The sequence below is a fragment of the Thunnus thynnus genome, chromosome 13, assembly GCF_963924715.1.
Source record: "Thunnus thynnus chromosome 13, fThuThy2.1, whole genome shotgun sequence".
NCBI lineage: Eukaryota > Metazoa > Chordata > Actinopteri > Scombriformes > Scombridae > Thunnus > Thunnus thynnus.
The window spans coordinates 18,184,877-18,198,126 of NC_089529.1; the positions used below are offsets into that span (position 1 = coordinate 18,184,877).

Sequence of the window (13,250 nt, forward strand, 5' to 3'; positions counted from 1 at the left end):
TAAAATGCTAAAATAATGCACAAGTACCTTGGATTGTGCTTAAAACAGTACTTTGGTAAAGGTACTTAGTTATTTTCCCACTACTGATCTCCATTAGCTGAGGGAATAGAGAAAGAACAGGAGCTACAGATAGACAGCATCTCCCACTACACCTTTAAAAGACATCCATCATGCAGGCCTCAAGTTTCCAGAGAGTAACATAATCTCATTGTGTGTGTGTGTGTGTGTGTGTGTGTGTGTGTGTGTGTGTGTGTGTGTGTGTGAGAGAGAGAGTGTGTGTGTGTGTGTGTGTCTGTGTGTGTGTGTCCACAGGTAGCCTATGTGTGTAGAAGTCAGCAACAGGTTCATCCTGAGCTGGTTTGGCTTCTGATGATAATAGAAGATGACTAATAGAGAGCGCAGAGGTAGCTGTCTTCTTTTGCTCTGGTCACACTCATTTGTTGCTACTGGCATTGGATGAATTATTGAGTTTGGAGCGTCTTGGCTCCCACCCTCCCCTCACATTCCCTCACTCCGCTCCCAGGAATGACAGCCACAGTGTGTGTGTGTGTGTGTGTTACAGTTAGAGTAAGAGAAAGTGTGTGTATGTATGTGTGTGTGTGTGTGTGTCTGCATGCATTCTGCAGCAAATAAACACAGCTTTCATCCTCATTCTGTCAAAAAAGGTCTTCTTTGCATGGGAACATCTCAAGCAAACACACACACACACACTACTGTCTATTTCTATCACACCCCTCTTCACTTTTCTCTGTAGCTATCTTTCTCTTTCTATTTTTTTGGGATGTGTGTAGAAGGTTTTTTGTTTGTTCGTTTTTTTGTTTTGTTTTGTTTTTGAGGGCGAGTTGATTGTTTATTTCTCTCTTTAATTTCCACTCTTTCTCAGTTTTTAAGTTCAGTTTATTCATCATCAGTAGTTTGAACTATATATCAATTCATATTTGTTTGATTCAAAACGAGGTTCACATTAAAGGTAATACACAAATTTGCCCCGTAGACCAACTCACCTCCATTATTGCATGAGAAAATGTAATATACCTTTGAGCTGCTGCTGAATAATTGACGCGCCCTCAGTCGCCACATGCTGTTAACGCTCACAAGCCTTCAGCTCAACTTACCACATATCCAGTGCGTTATGATATCAATACGGGTATGACAAAGATCAATTATTCACACGGCGAGGCTCCTTTTTTTAACCTCACGTTTACGTCAGAAAAAACTTCATTGAACACGAAGACGCGGGACTTTTTGATGATCTAATCGGTGTCATTCTTAGAGGGAATAACGTAAAAATAGTTTCCAAATAAACACGTCATTAAAATGTGACACAGTTTAGAAAAAGGGCACATTAGTGGTAACAATAAACATTTGCATTTTAGCTCGTCTCCCCCTTCATAAATTACAGACTGCAATTAATCACCTCTCAACATCAAAGAGAATATTAATGAACGCGATGTAATTGCGGAGTATCGATCTCTCTCAGGGAAAAATCACACATCCGCAGGTCATGTTGACTGAGAGGTTTCCGGCGGAAGCTTTTTATTTTCAGAAATGTTTGGTTAATATTAAGAGAGAGACATAGTTCATCAGTGTGAGCCGATACTAGGCAGAGATTAAACAGGAATTATGAGTAAAATGACGGCCTATAGAGTCAAATACGCGGAGAAATAAGGGAAATGCAATAAAGAGGCATGCTTAATTTAAACGAAAATAACAAGACTTGCACAGGTTAATAATAATAATAATGATAGGCCCAATAATAATGATGTAAAATGGCAGGCTTGGCCTATGTTAAATGAACGATAACATTTTTGAAAATTGCACAATAATAAAGCAGGAATAACAGCAATAATAATAATAATGATAATAATAATAATTAAGGATAAATACTTACTTTGTCAAACGAGAAAAACAAACAAACAAGGAAACTAATACCATAATTTTCCTTTTTCCTCGGTCAACCTGTTGTGTATCCTGTTTTTCTCTCCCTGGAGTCACCAGAGTTCCCAGTCACACTTCTACTCCCAACTCCTCCACATTACTTCGTTTTATACCAATATATAATTAATATTGCATCATCATGACTTAATAATTTCAAAACCCATGCACGACATAACCCGGTGACACGAGGGCATCCATAATTAAAAACGGCACTAATTAGAGAGGAAAGGGGCCATTAGTGGCGTGTAGGAGACGCGAATTCAGCGGTGTGAAAATTACTGTGCAAATGTATTGTCCGCGGTGCTTATATCATATACGACAATACATATTTCATCCCAGTAGAGCTTTGGGAATTCATAAATAAAACAGTCGGGTGAGTTCCCGTAAAACAAACAGTTTACAAAGGTTTTATCGCCCATTGATGCGTTGATAAGAATTCATAATTTTCAGAGGAAAACGCTCTGTGTGCTTTTTCTCTTTCTTTTTTTAATGCCTTTTAGGCCTTGTTCAGGCCGTCGCCTCAGGATTAAAATAATACAATTTAATAAAGCACAAAAATAACAAAGTCGCTGCTTCAGAGGAATTTTAGAAAATAACCAATAATTTATTACGTTTAAACTTCACACATTTTTTTTTCCAAGTGAAATCAAGAGTGAGGATAAATAAATAAATAAATAAATAAATACTTAAATTAGGTGATGTAGGCCTTTATACTGTGTATATATCTGGGCTATATAAATATATAGCTCACCTGTAATGCTCCAAAAACATGTTCACATCAAAATACTCAAATATAGCAGCAGCCAAAGCCACACGGATGTGCTTCATATATGACAGTGTCATTTCCATTTCTAAATAAAGATAAACAGACTCAGTGTGTCATATACCATGTGAAAGTATTATTGTAGGTATTCTTTTTTTTTCTTTTGTGCGTAAATTACTATTACACAGTTCACGGAAAGAGCAGATTCGTTTGCAAAAATCGTGGTGTTGGTTTAAAAAGGTGGGTGGATTTTTGAATCCTTCATTCCACTAATGTCTGAACTTATGGATAAAAAAACTCCCCAAGATAAAACAGGTGAGAACACGGTTGTGAGCCAGTGATGTGGAGGATAAACTCTGATCTCAACCAATAATAGAGACAAATTTAACTATCTTTTCACACAATTGTCTTTTTTAAGAGACCCACTCTTCATTTAGCATTAGTGTAACACCACTGATAATTAAAACAGCCCATAAACTCCATTTTATGATTTTTTTCTAAAAAAAAAAGTGAGTTAATATCCCTGAATGTGACAAACAGTCAGGGTGGATTTATGCTGGAAATTCATGTGTGCAAGATACATAATCAACAACATAATAATCACCCCTTTCACAGATCTATAACACAGTCTTTTATAAGTCCCATTTCAATAACAAAATCGAAAAAAAGTGCAACAACGAAGAGTGAGTGACACGAAATGAAAAACTGAAGTCTTTTTTTTTTTTTGAGATAATCCCAGTGAGGAGCTGTTGATAAATCCCTGTTAGTTAGGCTACTTAGGCTATTATTAATCACTCGATCAAAAATGTAGTAGGCTATGTTATTCATGATGTGTGAAACTCAGTGCACCGCAGAGTATTTCATTCGTTTCTGTTTTTGCCGCTGGTTGCAAAACCACACTCGAACCACATTCTTTTTCAGGTCCAGTTTTTCGGCGATGGCCGCAATTTTTTCCGAGGAGGGCCGCGGCTGGATGGCAAAGTAAGCCTCCAGAGAGCGTTTCTCCGGCGCGGCGATGGAAGTGCGCTTTCTTTTCCTCTCGTTCCCGTTGAAAAGGTCCGGCTTGTTGCTTTTCTCCCGATACGCAGCCTCGGCTTCCTCCAGCCAGGCCTGGAGAACTGGCTTGAGCGCTATCATGTTGTTGTGGGACAAGGTGAGGGACTCGAACCTGCAGATGGTGCTCTGGCTCAATGACCCCACTCCGGGGATCTTGAGGTTGGCCAGCGCCGACCCGACGTCCGCTTGGGTCACACCGAGTTTGATCCTCCTCTGCTTGAACCGCTCGGCGAAGGCTTCCAGCTCCCTGGGATCCGACTCTACGTCGTTGACGCACGCCATGCCGCCGTGCACGGACAGGGAGTGAGGGTGGGCCATGTTGGCCATCGCCTGGTGCAGCTGCCCCATGGTCTGCAGGTGGTGGTGAGGGTGCTGGTGGTGGTGCGCCGGCGTCATCCCGGGAGGCTCCGGAGCACCCATCCCGGTCACGGCCAGGCTGGTGGAGAGGTGGTCCAGTAGGTCCCCGGCCTCCAGGGTCTGTCCGAGGTGGTGGTGGTGGTGGTGGTGGTGGGAGGCGATGGTGGAGGGTACATGGGAGATGGGCACGGTGGTGGAGGAAGAAGAGGAGGCTGAGGTGCAGGGGACACTGCTCATGGTATGGTAAGTCACGTCTGGTTTGAACGGGTGACTCTTTCCGTGAGAGACAATGCTGTCAGCAGCCGCCAGAGCCTCTGCCCGTGCCAGCAGGCTCTCATCAAAGCCTCCGAATATATTGCCCTGCAGCTGCAAGCAAGAGTGCGCATACTGGAGTCAGTGGGGAATTCTGTCAGGCAGCTCTCAGGATCTAAAAAACATTTTCCAAAGGCAAGCAGCGCCGAGGAGAGGAGAGAACCCTCCTCAAAGCGCAGGTCATAAAAATTAATATGAAAGCAAGAGCATTGCTTGAATAGACATGTGGATGAGAGAGGGGGGTGAGAAGAGGGGGTGGGGGTGGGGGTGGGAGGGGAAGAGGGGGAACACAGACAGAGGAGAGAGAGAGATATATATATCGGATAGAACAAAGTCCTGTCAAAACAACTTTACAGACATTTCCAGTGTGATATTGTTTCCCCTCCTCTCACCCCAGTATACTCCACAGCCATTTCCCCCCGACCTGTACGTACCTGCGGGGCGGGCAGACAGACTCTGCGCATGCCCTCCGAGCCTGAGTGCAGGCCGGGATACTTGGGCTCGTGCAGGGCCGGGTGCATGGAGAAATGCTGCTTGCCGTTCATGGTCATCATCCTCCTCCCTGCAAGCACCTCGCAAGCAGTGTGGCCCCTGACATGAAAGCCGGGGAGCGGACAGCTACAGAGCTCCTCTGCTCTCCTTCAACAGACTGAGCTGTTAACATCGGCAGCGCCTCCCGGCATCCCTCTCTCCCTCTTCCTCCCCTCCTCCTCCTCCTCCTTCCCTCCCACCTGCTCCTCTGCTCAACTTACAAGTTGAAAAATGTTGTCCTCTGTGCGCAAGCGTCGAATAATAAACTCAACCAATATCACTATAATATTCTATATTCTAGTGACGTAGTGCCTGTTTTATATAGAGTACTTGTTAATAATCATAACAGTCTTCGTTGCCTGTATTATCACTGCTCCTAAAAAGAATGGAGTTTGATTTGAACTCATTCACAAGTTTACGCACATATCGTTTCACCATTGTTACCTCAGCATATATTAAATATGTCATTAGAGGGCTACTAGGCTACTAGGCGTGTGTTAAAAAGCATAAAACATGACAGTTTACTCACTATAAAACCATGGATTCCTCCACAAGTGTTCCCAATCATGTCAGCACCATGGACAGCGCAGCACCACAGCGCTTTAAATGCAGGTTGCTCATGCGCTGTCCATGGTGCTGAAACCTATAATAGCGGATAGATAGATTCAATAAAAGATAAAACACACTGTAGGCTAATTGAACAATGGTTTTGGTGTTACGTGCTTCATATTGTGTCTAATGTCTGCAGGATGCTGACCAGTTGACCTAAAGGCCTTGTCCTGGTCTCCTCCCATGTGAACGCCCATCCTGAGGCTGCTTTTACAGACTTCTCATGTGGCTGCCTGGTTAAAACTCATGAAGCTGAGGTGGACGGGCCGAAAGAGGAGCCAGGTGGGCAGAGGCGAAGTGATGACACAGTGGGTCCATCCGATCCTGCCGGCCACCTCTCTGGTTCCCCAGACTCTGAATAATTTAGCAGCATGGTGGCAGGCATCCATTACCCCCGTTGGCATGTTCTTATTCATTACACAGATTAAAACAGCCAAGGTCTTTTTCTCACCATGTTAACCTGTTGCAGACTGGGGAGCCAAACTTTAAGACATGCATGTAGGCCAGCTTCTTTAATGGGGACAGGGAAGAGAAAACACATCTAAACTGAACTTTGATTTGTGCATTCTGCATTCTTTATAATTTCAGTGAAAATGATGAGGGTATCTTTAAAATTGTAGGCTAAGTTTGGTTGAGATCTTTAATCAAAGACAGAATGTTTTGATTTAATTGAGGAGTGTAAATGTGAAATGTTACTATAACAGTATCCTATAGGAAAAGGCCATAGACAAGAAGCTGTCAAGCAGCATGTTAGTCTGAATAAAGCATGAAATCCCTTTTCTCACCCTCTAACACCCCTCTACCCCTCGTTTTTCCTTAATAGCATAGCCGGGACCATTCATAATTTAGTGGTCATTGTTTACATCTCTGTCATCTGTTTGCTTTTCATACCCTGAAAATCACATCTGACATGTTTTTTGAAGAGCGCTGTCATCTTTGTGGCCAGATGTGACCGCCAGCTCTTCTCTTCTCACCCCCATCTGGCCTCCATACAGCTGCAACTCAACTCCAACAGATGACCTAAGTACTATCACGGCATTGTGATTCAGTAAAAGCTTAAGCAGCCTACTTTTGATTATATACTGGAAATTCCATTCATATATGAGTTTGATTTGCTCAAAAATAATATTTGTCAGTTTCTCAACTAATCTTAAATTAAAATATAGGCCTGCTTACTCATGTGTTTAGAAATCTTTAACAGCATAAAAAAAAAAAACAATGTCTTACATTTCACGTTTTTCTGTTTTCTGTCTATGCATAGATGTGAGTAGACTTCAAAACCTGGCTTTTAATTGTTTGGTTATTTCTGGTGAATACTGAAAATAACTCAGTGTATGTCCCTATCACCCTAACCCAAAACTGTTTTTATCCTACTAAAGAAGCAATATTCTAACTGCTAAAAATGCTCACACAGCAGCAGGTGAAATGACTGACTTATCGCAGTGTTTAATGATATGTGAGGACTTCAAGCGCCAATACAATACAAAGGTAAAGTGGCATAAAAGAACCTTGTAGTAGTGTAGTGTACACTCACCAGCCACTTTATTAGTTTATTAGGAACACATCTGCAATCTAATGCAATACAGTACAACAGCTCTGCCATAAATTCTACATTTACGAATCTTATACACTTTCAGTTTCTGTTGACGTTGTCAGAAAGGTGATAATTCTAATTTGTTTATTATTGAGGTGGTAGTGGGTGGTTGGTGGTGTACTGGAGTGCATTATATTGAAAAATGTTGCTAATATTTTGCCCCCCTCATGTATGTCACTATTCAATATGAACAAAAAATGTGATGCTGTCTTTTGAATATTATTTTCAATACATCCTCATACCAAAGCGACAGAATAGGTCTCCTTCCAGTGACTCCTAAGACAACATATGAGTGTTTTCAGCGCTCTCTAGAGGATGGATGGGGACCAGAAGAACGACCCATATGACCGTTTTATAATTATAATTATAATTATAATTTTTTTTTTTATGGTGATTAAGGTCTGGTTAGGTTTAGGCACAAAAACCACTTGTTGAGGATTAGAGAAAGATAATGGTTTGGACACACAGCGACTTGTGGTGAAAAGCACTGGTGAAATACACTCCTTGTGGGGAAAAACACAGCCAAGCCACGATTAGAAGCGGGAGGCGAACAGTGCCCCCCTGCAGCAAAGGCCACTTTTTGCCAACTATTTTGCCAATTATCTAGCCAACCCCCCTACCGGCCTCCTCCTGATAAGAAAGTCACCTTACATTCATGTCATCTGAACAGCGTCACTTCCCTGGGTCATAATTACAACGGCTACTAGATGCGTAAACGTATTATAATGTAACGTATTAGAACGGGCTGATATATTTTTATTTCTATTCTTATCTCTAAGTTGTCAAATTCTTTCCATTACTTTTGATTCATCTCTATATCTCTTTTCAGTTGTAATGGCAGGATTGGGCTTCCATATAGGCCTAGCCCAGTCTCCAGGAAGGAACAAACACTTGGTCACTATAGGTCGCCGTCGAGGCCTCGGCTCGAAATCCTTCCCCTGAGGACAACTGAAAGTTCTTGCTGAGACTCTTGAGTGTTTTCACTTGACTTCCTAAAGTAAGAAATGCTACTGTATTATTCAGTGATATTTTAATGTCATAGTCGCTGGTGTGGATTTATTTTTGGGGGCGTGGGAGTCAAAGTGAGTGTGCTTGACTCATAATATGACTTCTCCATAGTGGAGGAACACGACAGAAAGTAGACCATCCCATTAGATTTAATATGCTTATAAGTGTGTTCAAACCCCCAGAATAGCTTAATTAAACTTTCATAATGTAAAGTTTAATCAATAGTTACAGCATATGTGTGCCTTATTACCATTTGACCTAACTACTAATTCAGAGCCCTGGATTGATTGCTGGGATTGATTACACTATGGACATGTTTCTGATTGGCTGGCAGATGTCTCTTGAAATCACACAACAGAAACACCTCAAACATTGATCAGGTCAGGTCACCATCCTTTAAATCAGTGCTACTGGTCCAGTAAACTTACTTGTTCGCTGACTCTTACTGGTAAACTCGACCTAACCATGCAACCAACACCGAACAAACTTTAAAAAATGGATGATTTGAGCACAGCTTCTCTTTTTATTTATGGTATATGGCTATGGTATAGGTACAATAACGCACTCTGAAGTGTTCTAATATATGAGAATAACAGATGAGATGACTTCTTTTTTGTTCATGTTATTAGCTAATGAGGAAATCGATTGCATTCACAACAGATGCATTTAATGCAAGTTACTTGTTACACAGTGATTGCACACAAGTGATCTCTACTTAACGTTATGTTTACCGCTGTTGTCAAACACAGAAAACATTATCAAAACATGTGCAACTTCTGAAATGAGACATTAGACTATTTTATGATCATTATAATCACTGTGATTAGATAAAACAAGAAGATGAAGAAAGGTCCAAAGGGGCAAACACATTTGAAGCTTTGCGCCCCATGTCACTTTTAGTAAGGACACAATTAGATGACTTCTCATTTAAGTCATTTTTGAGAGGAAAATAAGGGATGGAAAATTAAGAACTACAAGTACCCGTTTTGGGCAACTTTAGTACATTCTACAACCAGTTAATTATGTTTTCAGTATGTTTTAATGCCCTAATTGTGCTCAAATACTTTAAGAAAGAGTAGCTTTCAGTTATAAGTTTTCTTTGAGCCTTTATTCCTCTCTAAAAGAATCTTTTGGGATTAAAGTTACTACTTTGTTGAGCAGCAAAGAATCAGAGGGGTTGGTTAGTAAGTCACACAGTAAGTGTGACATTTAAACAGTTACACTTCAAATGCTGTTCTCATGTGACCTTATGTAATTAAATGAAATGTAAGTATGACACTATAGTACTCTATTCATGCAACATAATCAATTTGCTGTAACATGCCTCTATGAAATAACACGCAAAATGAAGGAGACCACACAAGAGTTAAAGGTAATATTTTCTGGAATGCTTTTGCTTGCATTTTTCCCCCTTGCCAATGTTGACTTCTTTTTGGGTCAATTTTCTTTCTTTAACTCAAAATGTTTTTTGTTTTGTTTTTGTTTTTTTTCTCTCCAATTAAAATAGTTTTTTTTTTTTTTACTTGTATTTTTTTCTTTTTTCTCTCATCTTCTTACAAGCACCCCATTCCTCCATCTTTATTGGCAAAAGCAAACATGCTAGTAAATTAGAAATCCATTTTTTACAAACATAATACATGAAGAAAATACATCCACATCCTGCAAATATAAACAGTAACAAATCCAAAACTATTATCAATAAACATTTTACATTTTTTTTTACACTATTGTGATAGTAGCATACAGAAGATAGTACAAAAAGTGGGAGAGAGACCTTCTCTGAATCCTCACTTAAACAAGCAAGAACCCTGCCAGTATAGGTTTGTCCTTTTAAAACTGCCAATGACCTCATTAAAAAGAAAAAAAAAAAAAAAGAATCACACGAGTAAATCATTAAAGTACAAGGTGCCAAAAGAAAAAGCTTCAGCTTTCCATCGCACACCTGAACGTCACTGTGACTGGCACAGTGATGGTGGAGACAAAAACATGAATGCAAAGGTTTGAATGAGACAATGAGGTCACTGGCAGGAGGCTTCTCAGTTATCAGTCAACAGTGAGATATGCAATCCAAACAAGAGCGCAACTAACATTGTAGGTGGGAGGAAATAAGTTCGGCACCCTTTCACATGAGCACATTAAGGAACAAATGAGACGAATTCTGTTGCACCTCTATGAGCATTTTTCTCATTTCATTGCTACTCACAATATTTACATGTATGCAGATGTAAATACAGTGAGTAGATGTATATTTACATGCAGATTTGTATAAAGTAGTGAGACTGCTACAGTTAACTAATAAGTTAACGTCTCTCCTTGGTTTTGGTGTTATTCAGACTAGTTATGTTACTGGATGTGATCAGTTTAGTTGAATAATGATGAGCATACATCTAACAACATTTCATTAGGTGCATGTAAACAGTTATTTGTTTAAGGACAGCAACAAATATACAAATTTTAACTGTCAAAAATGTATCATTTTGCATCTAGTACATTTCCATATGACTTTTAATGAATTTCATTCCTCCCACCTTGAGGATTCTAAAATACAGTATACAGTATGTAAAGAAGGCAAAACACAAAAAAATATCGTCGTGAAAGGTGCACATTGTGGAAGCAGATGCTTGCATTTGTAGAGTGGATTTAGAGCACTGTCTGACAATATTTAGGTGCAGGCAAAGCTGCACTAATGCGCAAATAATATCTTGAGGTGCATGACTCCCAGTGCCTTTGTTTTGCGCAGCTCTGACTGTTTCCTTAAACGAAATGAGCTACTTAAATGACAAATTTAGTGAAATAACAATGTGGACTGGTTTTAACAAAAATGCACAGTTCTTGCGAATAAGCAGAGACGCTAAGCACTCTTGCTTGACCTTTTCTACCTGACACAATCTTGTCATTCATTTAAAATGACAAAAAAACAAAACTCAAAAAACAACAAAAAAAGTACAACAGTAATTTCTCTTTCAAGCATTTACAAAATTTACAAAAGTAAATCACAAATCTTGTAAAAATTCAGCCATTCGCTGATTGTGTAAGGCAAATTATATATATATATATATTAAAATCAACTGTTCAGTATTACATTCAAACACCTGTCTATGGATCTCACATTTTTGAAAATGGGTGATCTGATCCTTGTCCTGTCAGGCCCTTTGGATGACCAGGAGACAGAATAAAACAAGTGAAAAATGTCACACACTCTTAGAAAATGTAGAACACCCGTCTGAGTGTTTATATTTACAGAGTGGCACTGGTCACTGAGCGAGCAACAAAATGTAAGCGGGGAAAATTTGAATATTTACTACAAGACTGTATGTGACGTGCATGGACACGGCAATTTGTAAACATTTATTTGGGTTTTTCTATTGCACTGGTATCCTTCTGTACCTGCACTGGCTCTAATATGGTAATGGTACAGTATCAGCACCTTTGGGTGCTGGGCAGGCTTGGCTGTGTTCATTTATGGGTGCAACATGCACGAACTAGCATGTGTTCATGCCAGCACACAGAGCCACTGCCAAAAACATTTGGATCTTTTACCACTTTGGGCTTACCCATGCCAAAACAAACTGAGCGAGTGAATGGAAAACAATACCATACTGTGCCAATATCGGTACGACACAGTGTATTTATGCAGTGGAAAAATAAATAAATATCTCTCTGGTAGCAACAGAGAACGTACTATTAGTGATGGAATGGTTGTCCCTGCACTGAGGACAAGATTTTTCAAAAACTGGTGAGAAAAGAGCTTAAATACAGTATGTATAAAAATACCTATTCACAGTAGACACAAATGTTGTGCATTACTGATATTAATCATCTGGTAAGCACACTGAAACTTACATAGGTTTTTCTATCTATAAGAACAACTTAACATTTATCTTTCTCAGCAAAAGTGAGATGTTTTAAATAATTTTGTTTAGTTGAGGGATACAAAAACTGCAGATCCTCTAAAACTCTTTTGATGTACAACTAAAGTAAAGACATTTTTACTTCGATTAGAGTTTAAAATTACTTAGTTTGAAAATACTGAAAAGGAAAAAAAAAAAAAGTGAGTTCTGCTGTATTGATTTTATCCGCACGTCGGGAAAAAAATAACCACTGATTTTGCTGGAGAGCAGGTGATGACGAATCACGATGCCTTCATCGTCTCCAAGATCGGCTCTCATACTCGTCGTCTTCATCGTCATCCTCCTCCTCTTCTTCTTCCTCCTCCTCGCCAGGCATATAAGAGCTAGCTTCCTTCTGTTTGAATGAAAAAATAAAACACAAATCTAGTGTTTAGCTTGATGCATTTATGACATCAGATTCCTGAACATTTAAACTGATGAGATGAAGTGTTAAGGTCACATATTTGCTTCTTTCAGTCAGATAGGAGCAGACCTCTGTTGTGTCAGCGCTATATCACATGTGAGGAGGTTTTCAAACCTGGACCACTACCCTTCTCTTGGCACAACCTTCATGCGTGAGAGAAGTTAGTTAATTAGCTGGTTAGACTTCAGAAAATAGCATTTTGCCAACTTAGCTGTAGTTTTGAATCTTTCCATGACAAAGATTTTGTTCCACCCAGCCAGGATTGAAGCACGTCTGTAGGCAGTAGCTGGATTTATTAAGTGAAAAATTCAAATCTTTTTGAAATATTTAAAAACTTCACATAAGCAACAGTTGAGTGTTTCCACATTGACCAAAGTGCTTGCTGGTTTTGCTAAACTATCCGAGTAACCCTACTATCCCTTTCTCTCTGAGGATGATCATGTTGAATCCTTGTGGTGCTTGTAACACAAAAAGTGGTGGCTATTGCTAGTTAAACTGACTAATGAGTCACCCGTTGAGCTTAAAAAAAAAAAAAAAAAGGGTGGAAAACTTGCTCTACAGTCTTACAGTCTGAATTCTCTTCAGACTAAGTTAAAGCTCTTTGAAGCCCATGTTCTGACAAACTTGAGCTCTGTGAGAAAAAATGCATTCAAGTGAATGTGGACAGTCTATTGATGCAGCAGATGTGCCAACAAGGAACCTGCCTCAACTTTTTTCTGGTAATCAAATACATGCAAGTTCACATTCCTGTTAGATTTGTAACATATG

The 13,250-nt window shown here is 39.8% G+C and overlaps 2 protein-coding genes and 1 long non-coding RNA gene across 6 annotated transcripts in view; 1 reads left to right on the top strand and 2 right to left on the bottom strand.

The window, feature by feature from the left end:
• The window catches only part of LOC137195828 (uncharacterized), a 21,591-nt gene continuing 8,341 nt past the window's right edge, over positions 1-13,250 (top strand). Inside the window, exons 1-3 of one of the 3 annotated variants that reach the window (XR_010931171.1) lie at positions 1-404; positions 5,706-5,848; positions 7,990-8,157. This is a non-coding gene — a long non-coding RNA (uncharacterized lncRNA). Of the gene's footprint in view, positions 405-5,043; positions 7,055-7,989; positions 8,158-13,250 lie in introns of those variants that run through there. The other 2 variants (XR_010931172.1, XR_010931170.1) reach the window with 2 other exon arrangements.
• On the bottom strand, positions 2,850-5,056 carry pou4f3 (POU class 4 homeobox 3). The gene is made up of 2 exons (XM_067608471.1): positions 4,861-5,056; positions 2,850-4,480 (listed from the first exon to the last, which is right to left on the bottom strand). The coding sequence occupies exons 1-2, from the start codon at positions 4,978-4,980 to the stop codon at positions 3,542-3,544; spliced, it is 1,059 nt and encodes a 352-aa protein (XP_067464572.1). The 5' UTR covers positions 4,981-5,056; the 3' UTR covers positions 2,850-3,541.
• The window catches only part of rbm27 (RNA binding motif protein 27), a 24,191-nt gene continuing 20,475 nt past the window's right edge, over positions 9,535-13,250 (bottom strand). For both annotated transcript variants that reach the window (XM_067608470.1, XM_067608469.1), the window contains one exon: positions 9,535-12,413. In XM_067608470.1, coding sequence (XP_067464571.1) covers positions 12,312-12,413 — 102 coding nt within the window. In that variant the 3' untranslated portion in view covers positions 9,535-12,311. The remainder of the gene's footprint in view (positions 12,414-13,250) is intronic.